The sequence below is a fragment of the Stenella coeruleoalba genome, assembly GCF_951394435.1.
Source record: "Stenella coeruleoalba genome assembly, chromosome: 1".
Taxonomy (NCBI): Eukaryota; Metazoa; Chordata; class Mammalia; order Artiodactyla; family Delphinidae; genus Stenella; species Stenella coeruleoalba.
The window spans coordinates 36,378,554-36,399,851 of record NC_137169.1 but is presented as its reverse complement, the minus strand read 5'-3'; the positions used below and the strand labels follow the sequence as shown (position 1 = coordinate 36,399,851).

Below are 21,298 nucleotides of genomic sequence, written 5' to 3'. Positions count from 1 at the left end.
GGCTGCATTCCTAGCCATGGCCAACAGGTGGCAGTGCGGCACGCGACAGTGCTCAGGGATCCCACAGCAGGGCGGGTTTCATGCCCTCACTCTGGGTTAACGTCTCCTGTTAGCATATGGTCCCCAGGGTGGAAGTAACCAGCCATCAAGCACCCACTGACGTGAGTCCAGGGCAGGCAGAGGGGAGAGTAGAGAGCCGAAAGGAGCCAGCCCAGGGGGCTGGGCATTGCCCACTTCTGTTCCAAACCCTCAGCTGTCACTGCGGCTGCTCCGCCTCAACGGGCCACATACATTCCCTAAAATCTTGGGGCCCAGGATCCTTGCTTTCAGAATATTTGGTGTCATCAAGCTGGGCCTGGGCCTGTGAAGGGCCTTCGCTGGACTCCAACCAGGGTGATTTGTCATCTGGGTGCAGAGAGGGACAGGAGCTGCCAACTGGACCTGATTCTATATTTACTGTGGGCAGCCCAGAGGAGACAGGTGTGTCAGATTTGGGAAGATGGAGGGTGGGCCTGCTGTGTGAGAATGTGTGAAGGAGAGGAGTCTGGAGTCATAAAGATACTCTGAGGTCTTGAATTTTAGCAGAATCTTGTTTTGTCAAAACAGCTTTCTGTGTGTGGGGGACAAGGACTCATCTGCAGCTCTGAGCCCCTGCCCAAGTACCCAGAATGCTGCTCACTCACTGGCACTGGGCAGCCATGGGGATAACTGTTTGACAAAGCTCCATCTCCAGTGCTGGCTGCCCAGCCTCAGTTCCCTGACTTAAAGGCCCACTTTGGTTAAAGGGGGTTCCTACTGTTTGTTTCATCTGGGCAGTTAACTATACCAGGCTGTTGGTCACTAGGATGGAGAACAGAAGAAGCCACAGGGGACTGCGATGGTGGCTCCATTTTTGGTCCCTGGCTCACTTCAAGGGACTAGAAACGGACAGAGGTTTGGGGCTTACGTTTTCACCCAAGCTTATAGCTGTTCCAGCCCTAGACTGGGGGATAGAGCCTGCAACCCCTCTGTAGCCCCAAGCTCTGACCTCTTCTGTGATTAACGAGCTGACGATTCTGCATCGATAAGGAATTAACCTGGAGCCCCTACCCATCAATAGTCAGGAGTCCAGGTCCCGGCCTCACCCCCACCGACAGTGCTCCAGGGCCCCTGAGCAGACCAACCCCACACTGCTTTACAAACCCATAGCCAAGTCCTTTCCCGCACTGCGGCCAGGAATTAACCCCTTAACTGCCTCTGTTCATACCACCCCATCATCCACCCCTTCCTATACACATGCACAGAGGCAGCAGCTGTTTATACTGGTTTAATCCATGTCAAATGTAGTTTACAAAGGGAAAGGACAAGTACCTTTGTATAGAATATACAAACACAGCATCACACCATGGGGCCCACAAGAAGGGCACAGGAGACAAACACTTTTCCCTGGGAACAGCAGTCTAATCCCAGGAAAGGTTCTCTGCAGAAGGCTGGGTAGCCAGGAGCACCCTCATCCAGCCCCAGTCTCAGCCCCTGCTTCAGCTCGGTTCCCATTTCCTGTGCCTCCCCCCTCCCCCAACTCCTTATGAGGAGCCCCAGGAGCTAAGACTAAGGAGAGGATCATGTCCCTTGGGGCATGTGCCCCACGTCTGGGAGAAGAAATATACACCACTGAACACCGAGCACACGGGAGAGGGAAGAGAACCACGGGAGAGGGAGTGGGGAGGGAGAGGCAGGCACCCCAAGAGGTGGATGGGCCGAGCCCCCAGCCAGCCCTGAAAGAGGCACTGCTTCCAGGTGTTCTTAACAAAAGAAGAAAATCATACAACCAAAGGGCAGGGGACGGGATAGAGGGTGAGGAGCTGTCCCATTTATACACAACATTGTAAACATACACGGTCTATATTACATGTGCTTCAGTCTGGTGTTTGCATGTCTGTCTGTCCATCTGTCAGTCGGTGTGGGGGGGGTGCTGGATCTCAGGAGCCTTGCCTGGCTACTCCCCCTACCCCCACCTCCCTGCCCCACCCTGGGAACGGAACCTGGAACAGGTATGGTCCCCAGTCTTGGTGGGAGCCAGCAGGCAGGGCCTGGGCCTCAGCCTCCACTCTGGCTCGAGTCCTGTGTGTGTGCATGTGTGTGCGCGTTCGTGTGTGCATGTATGTACACGGGGAACCTGTGTGTAAGTATGTACAAGGGGGGGTCACGTCACAGGCGGGGCAGATGGGGCGCTCGAGGCAAGGCCTGCCTGGGGTGGCTAGCTCACAAGTAGATTCTCCGCAGGTCTCCGGGCGCTGTGATGGTGTTGCACTGAGGGCAGAGCTTCTTGGCACCCTGCAGGGAGAACAGGGAGGGCTCTGGTTATACCCTGTGCCGCACATTTGCTCGTGTGAGCCCCTGGGCCTGCAGCTGCATCTCCCCGAACCACTGTGCTGGGGCCTCGGATTGGTCCTGCCCGCCTGCGCTGGGGAGGCATGCGCGGCTTCTGTGAGCAGGCAGGCACGTTCCTGTGTTGGGGAGACGCCAGGATCAAACCGGCTGGCCAGGCCCGCAGCGGGAGCCCCAGTAATGAGAACAAGGCTGGGTCCAGCTGTGGCTGCCGCGGCCCTAACGAGATTACACGCGGCCTTTGATCAGGACACAGAGCCCACGTCCGGGCCTTTTATTGCTGTCTCCGGGCGACATTTTAATGGCTGCTCCCGAGCGAAGAACAGGGGCAGGAGCAGAAGGAGCTTAGTAATGGGAGGGGGAGGGGCTGAGGCCCTGGTCCTGCTTACCCACACCCAGCCTCCTCCTGACCCGGGATCTCACTGCTATGCGTCATACGTGGGCCTGCTGGGGTGGGGGGATGGGGGAAGGGAGCAGGCAAGAGAACCCACCGGTGGGGAGAAGTTAATAAACCTGGGGTCGGGGAGGAGAGAGGGTAGTGAGCTTGGGGGTGAACATCCTGGCTTCGGGCTGTGGTCTATGCTTCTGCTCCCCTGCTCCTCGCTCCTCCTCCCCCGAAGCAGGCTCAAGCACAAGCATGGACATCTGGGCAGTACCCCAAATGGCCACCCACTCCCGACCCCCATGCCACTTCACCAGGGTCCGCAGCCAGCACTCTTCACAGTGCACATGCCAACACTGGATGGACGTTAGGGGCATCGAGTATGAGTCCTAGGGAGAAAATGGGCAGAGAAGGAAGGGGTCACTCTGAGGCTGTCCCACCCTTTGAAGGGCCCAGATCACAGGGCAGAGACCCTCTCCAACCCCCAGGGAGCACTGAAGCCTCAGCAAGGGCGCCCGAGGTTCCCTTCCTCTCACCATGCAGATGAGGCATTTGTAACGGTCCCCACGGGATAGCTGCCGCTCCAGTTCCCTGACCCGAGCCTTCAGGGCCTCAAACGTGGTCACAGCTGAATCTTCGGTGATTCTGCAAAGAGGATGGCATACCTGGGCAGGCAGCAGGCTGGCATCCCTAACCTGAACCTCCAGCCTACAGCTCCCCTGAATTCCAGAATCGCATATATAGCTGTCTGCTAGACGCCCCACCCATATCCTCGATCCGCACACTCCACATTCCAGAACTGCACTCCTCACCCTCTCCTTGCTCCTCTACCTCCGTCCTGGTGAATTTCTAAACCAGACACCTGGGAACCATTCTCAAACCACGTCTTCCCAGTCACTCCTCACATCCAAAATCTGTCATCTAGCTCCTAGTATCTTTGGCATCTCCACTTCTTTCCATAGCTACCACCCCTAGTCCAGGTGCTCATGATTTCCTCTGTGGATTGTGCCATCAACCTGAATGGCCTCTCAGACCCCAGTCCCCTCATTCCATTCTGTTCTCCTGGCACCTACAATTCTGCAAACCTGACCACTTCTACTTCTAACGTTTTAGTGTCTACCTCAGAATAAAGCTCCACCAAACTCTCCACAAGCTCACAAGGGCCTCCTCGGGCCGGTCCCCGCCAGCCGCATCCCTCAAGGGCCCTGCCACGTACTTTATGCTCCATCCATGCCAAACTCCTGAGTTTCCCCATACACCCCACCATTTTTCACTCTACTGGCCTCTCAGCACTTTCTGCTGCTTCTGGATCACCCCAACCTCCTAACTCACTAGTCCCATCTCATCATTCAGGCCCAGTTCCCACCTCCTCCCAGAAGCCTTTTCCAAGCCCCCAGCCAGTACCCCAATGGTGGCTGCCCCTTCTGTGCTCTTCCAGCCCCTGTACTGGACTTCACCACAGCAGTATAACCACAAATGTCCGTCACTGCTAGACTCACTTCCCTGAGGGCAAGCTGCTCACTACACCACTACACTCTGAACATCAGCCCCATACTAGGCACGTGACTATGAATAAACATCTGCTGAAGAAACAGCTGGTCTAACCCCCAGGGAGAGTGAAAAATGCGGGGACTGATGAGGCCCCTGGGCTACAGTCCTAGCCTACCTCAAAGGCTCCTGGTTGCTTCTTCCTAGACATGTCAGATGTCCTGTTGGTCCTCACCCGTAGTCCAAGCCCCGCACAAGGTCCCTACAACTTCCTGAAGACTCTCTGAGCTGCAATACTGAACAGGGAATAGCTAGGACTATTCTAAAGAGTGATCCCTCCCACCTCTCCTAAAACAAGTCAACAGAACCTGGAGAGGCTCAGAGGATGAAGAATGCTTCCTGGAGGAGTAGAAAAGATGGCACTGGAGACAGGCTTTAGGGAATAATAAGGACAATAATACAAATAAAAGAGCCAAAATTTATTAAGCACTTACTAAATGCCAGGGATTGTACGGAGGGATTAAAAGTAATTATCTTATTTACACCTCACAAAACCCCCATGATGAGATCCTAATACTCCTATTTTATATATGAAGAAACTAAGCACAGAAAAAGTAGCCTGTCCAAGGTTCACAGAGTGGGGAAGATGGGATTCAAACCCTGGCAGACTGATTCTGTGATCAACCAGTAACTGTGTAAGTAACCGCTACCCTACACTGGCTACACCCAGGAGGAGACAGGCCTCCAGGCTGAGGGAACAGTGGGAACAAGGCCTAGAGGCCCTAGAGCCCCATCTGGCTGGAAGGCTCACTTCTGAGTAAGCAGAAGGTGCTACACTGGGAAAGGAGACTGTGTCCAAGAAGACCCCAGATGCCGCAATCAGAGAGGAAAGTTTATCTTACTGGCAATTTACAGGAAGTTGTTGAGAATGTTGGAAGAGGGCTGTAAAGGGTAAGAGCTGAGGTTTAAAGGGTGTATTCAATCAGCTGAGGTAGAATCACAAGGGTGGTGTGTGGGCAAGGACCATCTCCTAGGGTGGCCTGTCTTGCCAGCTTAGGGGAGAGAGTTGGCCCAGAAAGCCTGAAAGCTTACAGGTAGTCTGTCCCTGCTGGGTGTAAGTGGTAATGGGGGGGCATGGGTAGGATGATGGGAAACATTTCATGGGCAGCAATGAACTTTGATCTCTGACCTTTCTCTTTTAGGGCACTAGCAGCAACCCAGAATGTGACTTCCTGATGGCTGTGTCCCTATGTCAGGGATGCTCTAGATCCATCACTCCATGGGTCCATGATGCTTTCTGCCTTGCCTCTCTCCAGGGAAGCTGAGAAAGGCTCTGACTACAACTCCTCCTGGCATTGGCGGATTTCCTGGGAGCATCCATTCAACTTTCCAGCTCTGGAAAGCTTTTACCATCCCCTCCTTCCTCACAAGCACTTGCACGGCTGGCTCCTCCCCCAGGCACTTTGCCCAATGCTCTATGTGCCATCCCCACCTGGACTGTTGGTAAGTTCCTGACAAGGAGACAAGGATGGGTAGCTGTGTTCCCTTCCTCTCCAAGGACCAGGCTGATCCTATGAGGTTATTTCAAAGATTGGGAAACCAAGGCCTGGAGCTGGGGGCAGCCTACCCGAGTAGAAAACTAACTGTCAAACCCCAAACCAGACAATGAGTTAGAGCTGGGAAGGCAAAAAGGATGGGGCCAGGAGAGAATGAAGCCATTTCCCACTTCCATCTCCAAAGGCTCCAAGGCCACATCCAATTCCAGAGCCCACCCTATCTTGGATTTGCTCGGCACATAACTGGCCTCTATTCTTTGCTCTGGTGAACTACCCAGTCCTCCAGGCCCCTGACCCAGGTAGGTTGTGAGCTATTCCTGAGCCCCTCTAGGGTATGGGGTGGAGAATTTCTTGGAAGAAGCCATGTCTTCCTGCCTTTCTCCTCCCCTAGGTTGTGAAAAAGATCTAGGATGGGAACCCATAATGTGTACGGGGAAGAGAGACATCATGGGGACTGAAGGGCCCTAATCTTGGCAAATCCAGACCCAATGGAGATCTCTGCACATGACTAAGCCAGTCCCCAGCTCATCCCAGACAGCCCTGCCCACTGGTGCCTGTGCTCACACAGGTGGGACAGTCCCCAGCTCCCCCAGCCCTCAGCGGGTAGGACCTTCATGGATGGCCACTGGTTCTGGCCCCCACCTCCCCCTGGGCGCCATCCCTGATTAATGATCTTGTCTTTCTGATTTATGAGCAGCCCCTCCAGATGAGTGTAGGTGCCCCTTACGGCCCCGCCCGCCCCGCTCAGCTGGAGTAGGAGAGAATTATTAAATAAACATCCATACGTCATTCCTCCCCCCCACCTCAAGCTGGTTGCGCCGAACCCGTGCGGCCCGCTCCGGCGCTGACATGGAGCAGCTGCGGTGATTCATGGGCAGCTGGGCCCCACGCTGCGGCCCATACATCATGCCAGCAGCACTCACGGCCCTGGCCGAGATAAACTGATCAACCACAACGGGCTGGAATGAATTTATGACAACACAAAATGGAGGGAAACAAATGGGAGGTGACCCTGGGCCACCGACCCGGCCCTGCACCGGCCTGCAATCCACTCTACTGGCAGAAGGCAAGATGGAACACTGGCCCTGGAATGAAGAGGTTGCCTTTTAACCCTGGGCAACCTAGCCTCGAGAGGAGGGAGGGGCGGGTGTGAGGAGTTAGGCAATGGCCAATGGCAGCAGCTCCAGGCAGCCAGAACTGGACAATGCCACCTCCTGGGGCCAGAACTGGCCTTGCCTGGGCTTCTGGAAAGGCAGTAAGGTGCCCTGCTGATTTCAAATCCTGGTGGCTCCTGAGGATCCAGGCCAGGGGTTGCCCAACCCTGGGAGAAGTGCTAACGGATCCCCTTTTCCCCTGCCTGAGAACACCGGCCAAAAATTCCTACCAGAAGTGATGAGACCCAATACTCCTGCCTAAAACCCACTGCAAGCGCCACCGGGACAAGAAAAATGAAACCAATTTAGCTCCCGATTAAGAAACAGAAACTGGAGATGAATCAAGTGTGCTGGCTGGGCTGGGCAGCCATACATCACACTCCCTGGGCGGAGGCCTCTGCAGCGGGCGGGCAGGCAGGCAGGCTGACTGCTCCTCCCTCCACCAAGGCTCCCAGGGCCTGGGCCCAGCGATCAATTCACAGAGGCATGCTCAGCACCAGCTGGGCCCCACCGTCGGCTGTGTGCCCAGGGCACCAGGCCTTCCTGGTAGCAAAGGGCCCCTCGCCCTCCAACTGAGCTGTGGTTCCCCAGGCCTCCCTCCTGGCCAAACACTCACTTCTCGATGTCACTGTTCTTGCAGGTCTTCTGCATGGCCTCCTGCTTGCTGCTCTCACCGTTGCTGGTAGATGGCATCTCTGCTGGGACAGAGAGGCAACTCACACTCTGGCCAGACTGGGCAGCACAGGTGAGGGGTTGGGCTTAAGGCAGTCACTACCACCCCCCATCACTCCTAACCTGCGTCAGGACTTACCGTCACTGGCCCATTTAGAGAACTCAGGTGTGATGCGTGTGCTGGGAGGGCCACCACTAGAGGAAAGGAAGGAGGAAGAACGAAGTGGGCCCTGAAGCAGGCAGGATAACCCTGAGGGCGGGTACTGGGTTGACACCCACCTCAGGGCTTCCCATCCCTCTAACCCCCCCACCCAAGCCTGTGCCCACACTTGCTTTAGGACTGCGCCCCGGAGTGCCTCTCTCTCCTTGGCTTCACCGGGCTCCTCGCCTGTGCAGGGGATGACGTCGGCCTCCGTGTATCTGGCACGGTGGTCAAGGACAATGGATCCTAGTTTGCGGTGGGCCATGAGGGTTGAATCCTCAGGAGGGCTCCCCCGGCCCAAGCTGAGACACTGACCCTGGGGGGGGGTGTGGATGAGTGACCGGAGGTGCTCGCTACCTTTCTTATTCCCTTTGGACTGTCCCACCAGCCCCACCTTGTCCCGCAGTGCCCCAAGGATACTGTGGTTTCCCATACTCCAGAGTGTCATCCCCATCCACATCCAAGTCAGCATCACTGTCCGGATTCTCTTTGCCGCTGCACATGACGAAGCCAGAGCCTGTGGGAAGCAGGATATGAGGAGGGCCTGGGGCCAGCAAGACGAGTCCAAGGGTACCCCTTCTGTTTCCCTAGGTACGGCTCAGGTTTTGGGCTAGGCAAGGCCAAACAGAAACGTGGGCTTGGGATATAGAGAGCCAAGAAACTTGGGTGCTCTTGACTCTGACATTTCAGGCCTTTTCACTCTGCACACCTCAGCCTTCTCTGCACTGCCTCCTGCTCCAAGTGGTCTCTGCTTATAAACTAGCCCATTCATACACTAGGTCAGGTCCTCAGGAGACACCTAGTCTAGGCCTGCTGAACACCTGTCTTCCAGGTCTAAGAAGAGCAGGAAGAAGACAGAGACATTCAGGTCTACAAGGCCACCCCCACCCAGGACCTGGGCATCCCGTGTCCCATGGTCCAGCCTGACAAGTCTACCAGAAGGGAGAGTAGGCTGGCAAAGGCCTGTCAGAGCCATACAGCGGGACCCCCAGCCAACGTCCTGGTTTTGGCCATCAGGTCCTCGCCAGCAAAAACACCAGGCAGCTGTTCAAATATTTGGTGTCTGAAGTGCCTGACATTAATTATTCATCCCAACCTCACTCAGCCCAGATTCCTGGACAAGTGCAGTTATAGAGGGATTAAGACGGGATGGCCGAGGGAGAAAAAGCATGCGCACCTGCTTCTCAAAGCAGTCCATGGAGGCAAGCGGGTGGGCGGAGGCAGGGCCAAGGGCCGGGCAGGTAGCTGACCTCACCGAGGAGCATCTGGCACAGCCACAGGCACTCTCGGCCAGGGGCGGCGGTGGTGATGTAAGGCGCTGAGTTGCTTAAGCTACTCCAGGCCCGCTCACCTGCCATGTGGTCTGACTCCCAGGACCACCCTTCCTGGTGGCCCAGGGCCAGTGACCACAAAGCTACTTCTCCCTCCCTGCCCATGTCTTCTCCCAGTGGTCCCCATCTCAGACCACATCTCATGAGCCAGTGGAACAGCCCTGCCGGGGACAAAAGGGGCTGAAAGCAATGGGATCTGGGTTGAGTGGAATCAGAGGTGTGAAGCAGCTCAGGGTTCTGCCCGATGATCTCAGAAATTTCTTGTTCATTCTTCCCACTTCCAGGGTCTTAACACGCTCATCAGGGCAACAGACATGTACCGGGTTGTCATGCCTCTCGCCTGTTCCTTCACCCTGTTCCTTAGAGCTCTGACCCTTCTTTTCCCTGCTCCAGCAGTGTCTGCAGCTCCCCTCTGCACACACGACCAAGTCCCAGCTCCTCAGTTAGACACGCTAAGCTCCGGATGCCCCCACTTCTCCACCTTCCCTCTTTCTCTCACTTCACTCCATAAGCTCCACATATACGGATAGACTACTTACTGCACCTCAAACGTCACCATGTCCTGCTCATGCTCTCCCCTCCATCTGGAATGTTCTCCACCTTTCAAGCCCATTTCGAAAGCACTTTCTTCCTGATCCTTCTTCTCCCTCCTACACCTCTGGTCTCTGGTCTCACAAAGGTTCCACCCAACCCAAAGGGAAGCAGCACCAGGGAAAGGGAGAGGCCAGGCACTGCCCAGGCTCCACCCCTCCCTGCCAGTCCTCATCTGCCCTCCACAATGAGGCACCAACAAACTCGAGGCAGCAGGCAGGTCAGCAGCAGGGCCATTAAGCTGAGAAAACACCAAGTTACAGCTCTGTCTACTGTTCACGGCCAAGTGTCCTGACAAGCAATTCCCGCCTTGTGGGTGAATGGCACCTCTATAAACCCTCTGACAGTTTGGGAGACAAACTCCGCCATCAATCACAATGTAGCCGTCAGGTTCACTTACAGCCTGCGCCTCCCGAGCTCTGCCAACCTCCCTCCCCCAAGTACACGCAGCTCAGCAGTCAGCCTCACATCCTTGGCTTAGCCAGGGCCTGCCCGGCCCTGCCTTTTGGGTGGGCGAGCAGCAAAGCTGAGAATCCTGGCACCACTCCTCAGCCCAGTATGGCTCCCATGGCAAAGCTGAGAAAACTGGGCACCGCCAAACTGCTAGGAAAAGTCCTAGCTTCTCAACACGTAAAGCAGCCCAGTGGCCGAAGTCCTCATCTCTGCAGTCTCATCGCCTACCAGGCCTGGACCAGATCTTGTACTCCAGTGGAACACAGCTATTGTGTGCATGTTTTCTCATGCCCCCCTGCCTTTGTACTTCCTGTTATCTCTGCCTAGAAACATCTCCCTCTTGGTCTACAGAACAAATTCCTGCTCGCTCTGCGAGTCTGACTCTTCTCAATCATGCCTTCTATTCATAGTGCCTACACATGGTAGTTGCTCTATAAATACTTCCTGAATGAACTCACCTCAACATTCTCTCAACCTTTATCGAACTCACTCTCTGCCTGGTTTGACACTGAAGACAGTGTTTCCAGATCTGATTCCTACCCTCAAGGTGCTGAGTGTGGACGAGATGTCCCCAGACATTTCTACACAGGGGTCCCTTCTGCGGCGTCCATCCAGGCTCCTGTGCAACTCCAAAGTCACATTTATTACCATGTATTGTCACTGTCCCTTACCAGAATGAAGGCCCAAGTCTGTGATCTCAGCGTCATCCAGCACAGAGCTGGCCAGGCCCACAGCGGGTGCCATACAACACACGCAAGCAGTAATGGCTTAATGCCAACAATGCTGTTCTATTAGGTCCTGGGAGCCCTGTGCCGGAAGGAAGGCCAAGGCCTGATTAGCCGGTGGCCTGGAGAAACCTCTCAGGCCACAACCCTCCCTCTCAGACCCCAGCTCTCGGGTGAGCCGCGACCTTCTGCTCCCTTGACCAGCCCGGCAGGATGGAGAGCACAACACATCTTGTTTGCCAAGGAAAAGGCCTGTCTCTGGTCTGAGCAGTTTCCTCTGACCCTGACCCCACCCCCCAGCAAAGACAGATGTTGGGAACCTCTCCCTACCCCCACAGGTGTTCAGAACAGGCTGCCGCCACCAATTTCACTCTTGTGCTGCCCCAGCCAGCTCCAACCTCCTTCCCAGCACATTAAACTTTATTTTCTTAATGAAAATAAAGTTTGCTGACTTCTGGCAGAATCATAATAAAAAGAAACAGCCATAAAGCCATTTTATGCAGACAGCGCCCCTGCCAGCTTGCGCCCCCCACCCTGCTTCGAGAAGAAGGCTCCACAGTCATTTTATGTTCTCAGCTGCTGGAACATCCCAAGCCAGTACTCAGAGGCAAGATGGCGCAGAGTACTCCTTTCCAAGCCTCTGGCTCCTGTTCTGTGTAGCTCCAGGGATAACAGGCAAACTGCCACTCCTGATGCTACTATCCAGGGAAGGGACTCTGCCCCTGGGACCTGCAAGATGACCCAGAGTACCCTTTAGTTACCAGGGAGGCCGCCTTGCTGAGGCTCAGCCCCACTGTATTGTGGCACAAAGGGCTGGGCTGCTGCCCACAGGCAGACTAAGCCTGAGAGTCAGTGATGCTCAGCAGTGGGGGCCTGGTCCTGGGAGGACGGGCGGTGCAAAAAACCTCTTCCCTCCAACTGGACACTAGCAATAGAAAGGGAGAGGGTTAAGTGCATATATAATAAGCAAAGCCTAAATTTTATAAAAACGACCCCCCTCGCATAAACTCCTTTTTTCTTAGGTCAAAGAGAGAGAGAGAAAAAAATCAGCATTAATTTGATCAACTGATCAGATAATCGATTGAGAAACTGGAGATGCCCGCTTACTGGGGGCAGTAACGTCGTAGAACATGAAACCACAAAAATGGAGCCATTGATTTCCTCACCTGCTGCTCCCAACAAAACCAGAGCCCAGGAAGAAAGGAGTCCTGGGGCCTCTGGAGGCGTGTGCTCTCCAAAGGTGTGGTTTGGGGGTGGTAGTGCAGAGCAGCAGCTTCCGGAGAGTTTTACACTGGAATTAGTTACAGATGCAGTTACGGTGTCTTGTGTAAACGCCATCGATTGGGGAGCTGACAGTCTGGGGAGCTGCGATGCGGGACAATCAATCGGCCTGCAGTGTCACCTGCCACCTCGCTGAACAGTTGACAATGCAATTATCCAGTGTGGAGGCAGGGAGTTGGCGTGTGTCAAACGCACTTAGCCACTTTCCGGGCCTCCTCGATAACGTGTTTCACTGCCTCACGTCAGGAGAGACGCAGAGAGACAGACGCCGTTTAAAACCACTGATACTTACTCCTTCTGCCTGTACTCCCCCGGTCCCAGCTTAACAATTGTGTTCCAAAAGGCGATTAAATCCCGTCAGTCGCCACAGGGGACAAGAAGGTGCCCTGCTCCTTGCCACCTCTTCTCGCCCCTCCCAGCAGGCAACAGTCATAACTAAAGGTAGTAAGGAGGTAGAAGGTGGCAGCCCTAACGCTCTCCATTCCAACACTGCCTGCAGCAGTCGGCTGTTCCAACACCTGTCACTGACTGCACCTGGCAGCAGGGCTGTGCTGGGGGACATTTTTAGCATCTGGGGCTCCTATCTTTTGGAAACCAACACAGCAAAGGAGGCAGCAGCTACGGCCCGGCCAATTTCTCCATGCCCCTGGGCTAAGAACACCTCTCAACCCCTTGACCCATAATCTGGAGCTGAAGTTTTATCAAGCAACAGCCAGTTAAAAGACCTGTGCCACAGCTGCCCTGCCTGTCCTCTCCATGGCATCTCATCCCAGGCCACATGGAACCAGCTTAAATCTAAGGCAAGAACTCGAGAAAGATGCAGTCCCTAGGCGAGGATTGGGGCAGGGCAGAGGCCCTGGACAGTGGGTTCTCTTAGTATCATCCCTGTCCAACACCTGTTTGATTCAAAGGGGCTCAGTGCTGGATTCCAGGGATGCATTTTCCTCCAGGGCTCAAAGATGGAGTTGCAGCACCTTCCACTTCCTGTGCTGCCTCCTGGGAAATCCCTCCATCTCGCCACTCATGTGCCCACCACATCACTGTGACCTTATCTGAAGCCAACCATTCCATATTCTCTCTCCAGCCTGTCCATTCCAGATATGATGAGCTCCAGGCTCCCCCAATCCAGCTGGGTGAACTTTCACTGGCAACCAAAACAGGAGGGACCAAAGCTCCCACCACTAGTCTCTTCTCCGGGACCCAGGAGCTGGTGACAGGCAATGAGGAGAGCTGGGGCTCATTCATCACGTACCTCCGTTGACTACAGGCAGGAGCGGGTTTGTCCCCAAGGGCTGTATAATTAGGTTTCCGCTGTGGCCCAGCCTAGAGGTCCCTTGCTCTGCCCAGGGCTGGCACAGGGCACCAGAAAAGCGTCTTTCTTCCCTAACTGTTGAGCTCTTTTAGGGGAATGTTGGTGAAATACTAGGGTCCACGTGCTGCCCTTTATGCAATTATTAACTCTGGGTGGGGAGAAACAGCAGTAGCAGGTTAGCAAACCTAAGGTTCAGAGAGGACAATCGACAGCTTAGGCACGCAGCCCAGGGCGTCTCCGAGAACTGAGAAGGCCAGAGCGTTTCCTAGTCACTGAAAGTTTCTTCCAAACTACTCTCTTAAAAACTTTCTCTCGTCCTTCAGATTCTTAAAGATCCACTTCCAGCTGGACCTATCTCAGTGCTTACCTGTTCTGTCTGGTCCTTCGCTTTGTCCTAAAATACCAATTCCAAGTACTCCCAGGCCTAAGCAATCTGGGCCTCACCCTCAGTAACCACAGGCCCCATCTCCAAGGCCCATTCCCCTCAGCCAAGTGTCCCACCAAAACCTCTTGCTTGTTTACTGGTTCCACGGCAGAATACATTCAAGGAAACCGATTTGCTCCACCAGACCAGCTCCCAGTGGGCCTGGTGGGAAGCTTTGCTGAGGATGATGAAGGGGTCCTGGTCCGGAAGGAGGGATAGGGGGTGATCAGATACAGGAACTTATCTGCAATTCTTTCATATCCAACAAGAACAGCAATCTCTGTTCTGTCAGCATGCACAGCTTGGCTTAAATGGGCCTCACCACTCGCCTGCTCATCCTGCCTCTGCTCCCTCTCTCTGAAGTTGGCTGGGCAGCTTCTTCAGCCAGCGTTATCACTCCCTCTAACCGGTCTTGGCAGGCAATCTAATTCCTCCTGAAAAGGTCACCGCCATTTTAACTGCCTTTCAATCACATTAAGCACGCGCTGCCCGGCTTGCGGCCCAGCCCGCCCGGCGGGCGATCAATGCGCTACACTGACACCAGCCCGCCTGGCGGGGCCACACCCAACCAAACCCCCCAAGAGTTGGGGCCTATCGGTCCTGGCCAAGGAGGGTAGACTGACAGATGGCCAGCTCCTGCAGACAGGGTTTCGGGGGCAGAGGCGGTCAGGATCAGACAGGGCCTCCTTTGATAGCACCCCCCACCGAGGAGCCTCAGCCTCCTCCGCTCCACTGCGCCCTGCTCTCTGCCTCGTGGCCCCTGCTGATCTCGCTGTAAAACAGCCTTTCAAGTCTGCCTGTCTTTTGACTGCACTAAGCTGTTTAAGAGGCGGCAGCAGCTTCTATCAGGAAAGCCGGAGCAATTCTCTGCAGATAAAGGCACCTCCGGCCCCCGTTCCCTCTTCAAGTCTCACTCTCATTCTCGCTCTCCAAATCGCTCAAAGAAAAGCCCCCTTTGAACTCCTCTCAGGAATTCTTGAAAAGAACAACCTCACAGTGTAAACACTCAGGGAAAACTGACACCCCCCCATAGGGCTGAAGAGCCCCTCACACCCGCTCTGCAAGTGCGTCCCAGCACCTGGGAAATACTTGGTTGTAGCAGCAGGCCCCATGCAGCTTCATCCTCCTAAGCCCTGTTTGGTGCCCAGAAGCCACCAGGTCCAGTTCTGTGCCAAGAAACCTGACTAAAAACTTGCCGCAGTAATGGAAGATATGAAAATCTGCAGCCACAACAGAGCGAACCCAGAGCAGAGTCCTGGAACTGCCCCTGAGCAGACACCTGTGTGTACAAGTCACTGGACCCTGGGCTTTGCTGCTCATGTTCCCTGGGCCTCAGACACTCGGAAACTCCAGGATAGGACCAGAGTGAAACGGCAAACGGACATCCTCCCAGCTCAGCGCTCAAGCTCGGGAAACGGTTTGGCCTGATTAACCTTCCTGATTTACACTTTGGCTTGTCCCCAAACGCTCGGGCAATATGAGAGAAGCCCAGAAGCATAATGCCACACCTGGGCTCGTGGCCCCTTCATGTAGCCAGTCTGCCCTGGATGGCACTGTGGGGACCGATCCTCAGCACCAGCCCGAGAAGCACTGCCCCAGTGAGGCAGAGACCCTCCTCCCAGCTGCTGTGAGATTCCCCAGGGACCAGACACAGCAATACTCCCAAGGGTGTTGCCCAGAGAACTGGAGGCAGATGGGAAGCAGACTGGATCACTTCATGACCACAAGCTGCAGTGCCAGCTGTGCCTGTGCACAGAAAGAGAGAAGAGCTGGAGGCTGACAGCTCCCCCTTTGCCCTGCCCAAGGCAGAAGGCTTTGACAAGTGGATACCGACCCTGGGCACCTACCAGTCTGCTATTTGACCTGGTGGGGGTGGGGGACTTCCACTGGGCCAAGCTATATCTCTCCAAGGAGCCAAGTAGGTAGTGGGGCTGGGCAGGGTCCTGCAGAGTTCTCTGCAGCAGTGGGGGAGAGTCCCAGGGAAGCAGGGAGCAGCTGGGCACAGGCCCCTCTTGCTTCAGGGCAGAGGGTGCCCAGGGAGAAGAGATGGGATCAGAGCTAAAATTAGATTCACCCATGAAGCTCATGGGAGGTCAAATTTTGCCATAACTCACTCTCTCCTCTGTAACTGATTTCCCTGACATGGGGCTGAGGAGGAGGGGCGGGGCGGGGGGAGGAGTGGGGGGAGGGGGGCGGGGGGGGGAATCCAATGTGTTTGCCTGGAAGCCCTCGGGGCCCCCAGTGCTGGAGGTGTACAGCAGGTTGCTGGATTCTCATTTATCAGCCTTAAGAGGGATGGAGTGATAAATGCATAACCGTCCCTTTAATATTTTATGCAGGTGCTAACGTGGCTTGGCTGTCACCTTCAATGCATCACCCGAGGCTGAGAGACCCCCTCGTCACTCCTAGCCTACAGCCTCACAGTTCCATTTCCCCACCCAAATACATCCATTTTAATATGCACATCACAGGCAGGCAGCACGGTCACAAAGGAGCCCCACCAGCAGCAGCTCGCACGTGGTGGAATGACCAGCCACCAGCCCTGGCCTCTTGGCTCCCAACAGATGGATACCCAGCAGAGGCCTGGCCGCCCGAGTGCCACTGCCTATGTGTCAGCTGCTTGTACCTCGGAAACCACCTTCCAGGAGAGTGGTGGCCCGTATCCGCTTCTGCCCGCACCACTCATACTCCTCGAAGCGGTTGCTGTTCTCATGCTCGATGTCCACGGCATCATCCTCAGCCATGCAGGAGCCTTCCCTCTGTGAAGAGCAGAGCAGGATCATGCGGGTCCCAGGCCGTCCCTACCTGCTCCCCAGGGCCTGCAAGGAAGGCACAGCCCTAGCCCCGAGCTGCAGTGTGCCCCACAGGCCCCCAGCTCTAGGGCTCCTTTGAAGTAAACCAATCTAGAGGTCAAAGACCTGGGCTTTTCCCCAATAGTTTTCCACTGGAGCCCCAGGAGAGGAGTGGGAGAGCGAAAGCAAAGGAAGAGAGCAAAGAACAGAGAGTAAGAAGCTGCTGAGACCACAGAGAGACCCCAACAGCCCATAGATCTGGAGGCAGTGAGCAGCTAGTGTCAGGGGAAGGAGGGGAGGGGAGGGAGGTGGTGATGGCCCCTCTACCTTAGAAAGGCAATGCTCCACATGCCTACTCATCTCCTGCTCCGATCCTGCCAGGGGGCGGCTGCACAGGGGACATACCTGCCCTTCATCTTGCTTCCTCCGTTTCATTTTCCCAATCCGAGCTGCATGGAGAAACCGAAAACAAAGCATAGAACAGGCAGACGGTCACTGTAGTTCCCAAGGTCCCAGTGGAGCTGACACATCCTGACCTCCTGCCAGCCATTAGCCCTTTTGTTCAGTGCCTCATCTGGCCCTCATCATGCAGCACCTTTGGCTCCTTTGGGGACTGGACCTTGCCAAGAGCACCTGGGGAGGAGATTGGTGCTAGGCCAGTGAAGTGTCCACTCTTCGGCCACAGCTGGCTCAAGCTCAACCCTTACCTTCCTACCTGCAGTGCTCAATGAATCCAGTGAGCAAAGATGCTCTCCTTGGCACTTGCTATGTGTCTCCCCAGAAGGCCAAGACCACAGGCTCTTTTAGAGTCAAGAAGCATAACTTTAGAGAACATTTCTTGGTTAGAATCCAAGGTCCCTCCAGGGGCCTGATTTGGCCTGCTGTTAACTTATCAGTTAAAACCCCTTTGTTCCTGGCCAAGAGCCCTGAGGTACAGACCTTAGTGTCCTATGTAGAATTACCCCAGTGAAATTTCTCTCATGTCCACTGGTCCCATTTTACAGAAGAGGAGACTGAGGCCCAGTCATAAAGGTATAGAGGATCTGAGTCAGACAGCCCAGATACCTTGAGAGGGTAGCCCTTACTGTGCCTACCCAAACCTGTTCCATCATTTCTAATCAGTGCAGAGGGCTCCCTGCCATGCTGTCCCGCAGGGGGCTCAATTCCAAAGTGCATGCTGCAAGCCCACAGCACTGCTAATTAATGCCGAGAGATACAATCATTTCTAATTAGCTCACTAATCCCTCTCTGCAGCCCTCCTGTCACTGAAGCAGGAAGGGGTCAAAACAAGGGACTCTGTTCCCTCTATCCACTCCTGTGATGCAAGAGGAGTAGAGCTAGCCACTCTGAGACCAGACTGACTGGGGTGGGGGTAGGGGTGGAGCCAGCCAAGGAGGGAAGGGTTCCCCACTGCAAGGCCAGAAAGAACTTCCTGTGGATACTGACCCTGGTGGAAAGCTCATCAATGCAGTTTAGGGAGCGAGACACAGGTGAAAGGTGATGCAGGTGAGAGTCGGTAAGTTACAGTTTAGAGCTTCAGTTGTGTGTAAGGTTCAGAGCCGAATACCTTATACAAGGTAGCTCATTTTATTCTGTATCCAGAAACTAGGTTGTATTATCCATTTTAACAGAAAAAGATAGTCAAGGCAGTTGTCCAGGTAGCTAAAAAGTGGCAAAGGCAGCACAGGAAAGCAGGCCTGACTCCATAGCTTAGAAGGCTCTCCTGTCCCAAGAGTGCCCCCAACCGATCAGCATCAACAAAGACTGATCCTGTGAGTGTGCTAGGTCAGCAAGAATATGCACTTGGGGCTCCTGCCTGTTGCGGGTATGAGGCAGGGAGCTACTCCAACCCTAAAACAGAGTAGCCCTAGAAAGAGCCAAATCAGCAAGAAAGCCACCATCCCACCAGGACTGAGCATGGAGTTTGAGAAACCGTGGTCTGCAGCCTGGCCCGTCTCAATTTCCTGTGCTCTCACTGTAGGAGATGTGACTATGTTCTGGTGCCCCGCTTGATTTTGTGGACAAAGATCTAGACTCCTTCACCTTGACTTCCCTAACCCTTGGACTCTCAGGCTTGGGCCATCTTGACACTCTAGAGCAGGGGTCCCCAACCCCCAGGCCACGGACCAGTACCAGTCCATGGCCTGTTAGGAACCTGGCCACACAGCAGGAGGTGAGCGAGGGAGGCTTCATGTGTATTTACAGCCGCTGCCCATTGGTCGAATTATGGCTTGAGCTCCACCTCCTGTCAGATCAGCGGCAGTACTATATTCTCACAGAAGCGCGAACCCTACTGTGAACTGCGCACGCGAGGGATCTAGGTTGCGCGCTCCTTATGAGAATCTAATGTCTGATGATCTGAGGTGGAGCTGAGGTGGTCCCATCACTCCCAGATGGGTCCATCTAGTTGCAGGAAAACAAGCTCAGAGCTCCCACTGATTCTGCATTATGCTGAGTTGTGTAATTACTTCATTATATGTTACAATGTAATAGTAATAGAAATAAAGTGCACAATAAATGTAATGCGCTTGAATCATCCTGAAACCATCCTTTCCCCCAACACCGCCCCAGTCTGTGGAAAAATTGTCTTACACAAAACCAGTCCCTGGTGCCAAAAAGGTTGGGGACTAACTGCTCTAGACCCAGGGCTAGGATGGAGAAGGGATGCTAGATATCAGAAAGGCATTGAGCAAGGTACCCTGAGACTTCTAGAAGCCTGTATGGAGCAGTGTGCCAGTACAAAGGTTCCTCCCCTACCCGGCCTAAAGCTCAAGGGAGTGCCTCTCTGGTAAGAAGGAGACTATGGCAGACACTGATAATTGAATAAAGGAACGAATCTCATAGGATTGCCAAGGAAGGCATGATACTGGATGCTCTCCTTGCCCAGGCCACCCATGCCAGAAAATTCCTTGTAGTCCTAGGAAAGTCCCTGATGGACTGGGCATCACCTGGAAATTCTCAGATAAGCAATTGAGGTTTGATTATTTTACTGCCATTCATCTTCTAAGTCCTGAACTAAGCTTACTAAAACATGATAGGGAAAGTTTGCTCCCTACCTAGAGGCTTCCACTGAGTAGGACAAGTCAAAGTATTGCCAAGGAGGTAGCATGGCATGGTCCAAGAAGCACAGGCTCTGGAGATAAACAAACCAGTTCAAACCATGGCGCAGTTACATCCCAGCTGTGTGGTTTATAAACAAATCACCTTCACCTCTCCCAGCCTCAGTTTCCTCATCTACAAAATGTGTGTTAACACTTCCTCTCAGTTATGATAAAGGTGCTTAACATGGTGCCGGCCCATGATAAATGCTCTCCTTTTCCCAGTCTGGGGCTCAGCCTCCCAGCAGAAACCAAGTGGCAGGAACTGGGGATCTTGAACGTCCATGGCCTCACTCACCAGTTGGCCTAGAGACCCCCAAGCCCCTTACAGACAACCCCCATATATACCACACCCTAGCCAGCACAAAAAACTAGATCATTCAATTGTGTTCAGCAAATAGGAACGTTCCAGAGGCTTGAATCCAAAAGGGGCACGGGGCGGGGGGGCGGGATGGTGGCCTGCCAGGTAGTACATACACGGAGTGCTTTCAGAGAAGGCCTCTAAGAGCTGTCGAGCCCACGCTGATCACCTTTGTGAAATGTGGGCCGACTGATAACTCAAAAAGCCCTGGGATGAGTTAGTTCCTGTTGCCGTGGGAACTCCAGATCTCACTGCATTGTCAAGTCTCAGCAGAGAGGCTGTATTCACACTACTGGGCACTGATTAAAAACTGGAAGAAAAACATTCTCAGCGCCCTGCCGGCTTGTACAGTGAGGTCCCAGCAGTTTGCAAATTCAAAACTGAGCTCCCGCGTGGAATTGTGTGGCTTGTTTCTCATTCTCTGGCACTTACTGACCCCCAGGGTTCTTCAAGGCCTAGAGAGGCTCACGCAAGAGCTGGGGACCATAACCTCCACGAGACAGATGGAGAAACTGAGGGCAGCCGCCTTGGTCAGCATATTCTCAGGAGCTGTGACTGTGAAGAAGCCGCCAATGGGCCCTAATGTCGAAGAGACCCAGGGAAGTCAAGAACTGCAGGCAGTGAGGGAGGGAGGAGGCCGGGGGTGGGGCAGAGGGAGGGGCCGCGCAAGACTCACCATTCAGTCGGGTCTGCCGGTTGGCTCGCACTCGCAAGAAGGTCTGGGAAAAGATCCCGGGCAAATGCAAAAAAGAGAAGAGAGCGTCAGCGCGGCCTCGAGTCCCGACCCCTGCCCCGGCCCCAGCCCCCGGTCCACACCTGCCCCGCCCCAAACAGCCCGTAAACAAACCTACTTCCTCCCTCCCGCCGGCCCCCCTGCTCCGCCGGCCGCTCCGGGCCTTCGGCATAGCCGCCGGAGGCTGCTCTAGCGGGACCCCGTGGCCGCCGCGCAGTGCCGCCCCAGCCCCGGCCTCCGGCGCTCCGGGCCCCGCGGCCGCCCGGCCGGCGAGGGCGGCGATGCGGGCGGATTCCCCCCGGCTGCCCGGCGGCGGCGGCACCTCAGCTCCCAACGGCGGCGGCGGCCATGTTGGCCTTGATCACGTGACTCGCCG

The 21,298-nt window shown here is 54.8% G+C and overlaps 1 protein-coding gene across 5 annotated transcripts in view; it reads right to left on the bottom strand.

Annotated features, from left to right (window-relative positions):
- Positions 1-1,293: 1,293 nt before the first annotated feature.
- RNF220 (ring finger protein 220) overlaps positions 1,294-21,298 on the bottom strand; it is a 37,077-nt gene continuing 17,072 nt past the window's right edge. Inside the window, exons 1-11 of one of the 5 annotated variants that reach the window (XM_079915542.1) lie at positions 21,037-21,284; positions 20,866-20,908; positions 17,058-17,179; positions 16,565-16,697; positions 8,216-8,338; positions 7,953-8,137; positions 7,759-7,814; positions 7,564-7,642; positions 3,286-3,394; positions 3,064-3,138; positions 1,294-2,313 (exon numbers count right to left, since the gene is read on the bottom strand). In XM_079915542.1, coding sequence (XP_079771668.1) covers positions 2,242-2,313; positions 3,064-3,138; positions 3,286-3,394; positions 7,564-7,642; positions 7,759-7,814; positions 7,953-8,137; positions 8,216-8,338; positions 16,565-16,697; positions 17,058-17,080 — 855 coding nt within the window. In that variant the 5' untranslated portion in view covers positions 17,081-17,179; positions 20,866-20,908; positions 21,037-21,284 and the 3' untranslated portion in view covers positions 1,294-2,241. Of the gene's footprint in view, positions 2,314-3,063; positions 3,139-3,285; positions 3,395-7,563; positions 7,643-7,758; positions 7,815-7,952; positions 8,138-8,215; positions 8,339-16,564; positions 16,698-17,057; positions 17,180-20,865; positions 20,909-21,036; positions 21,285-21,298 lie in introns of those variants that run through there. The other 4 variants (XM_079915541.1, XM_079915544.1, XM_079915543.1 and 1 more) reach the window with 4 other exon arrangements.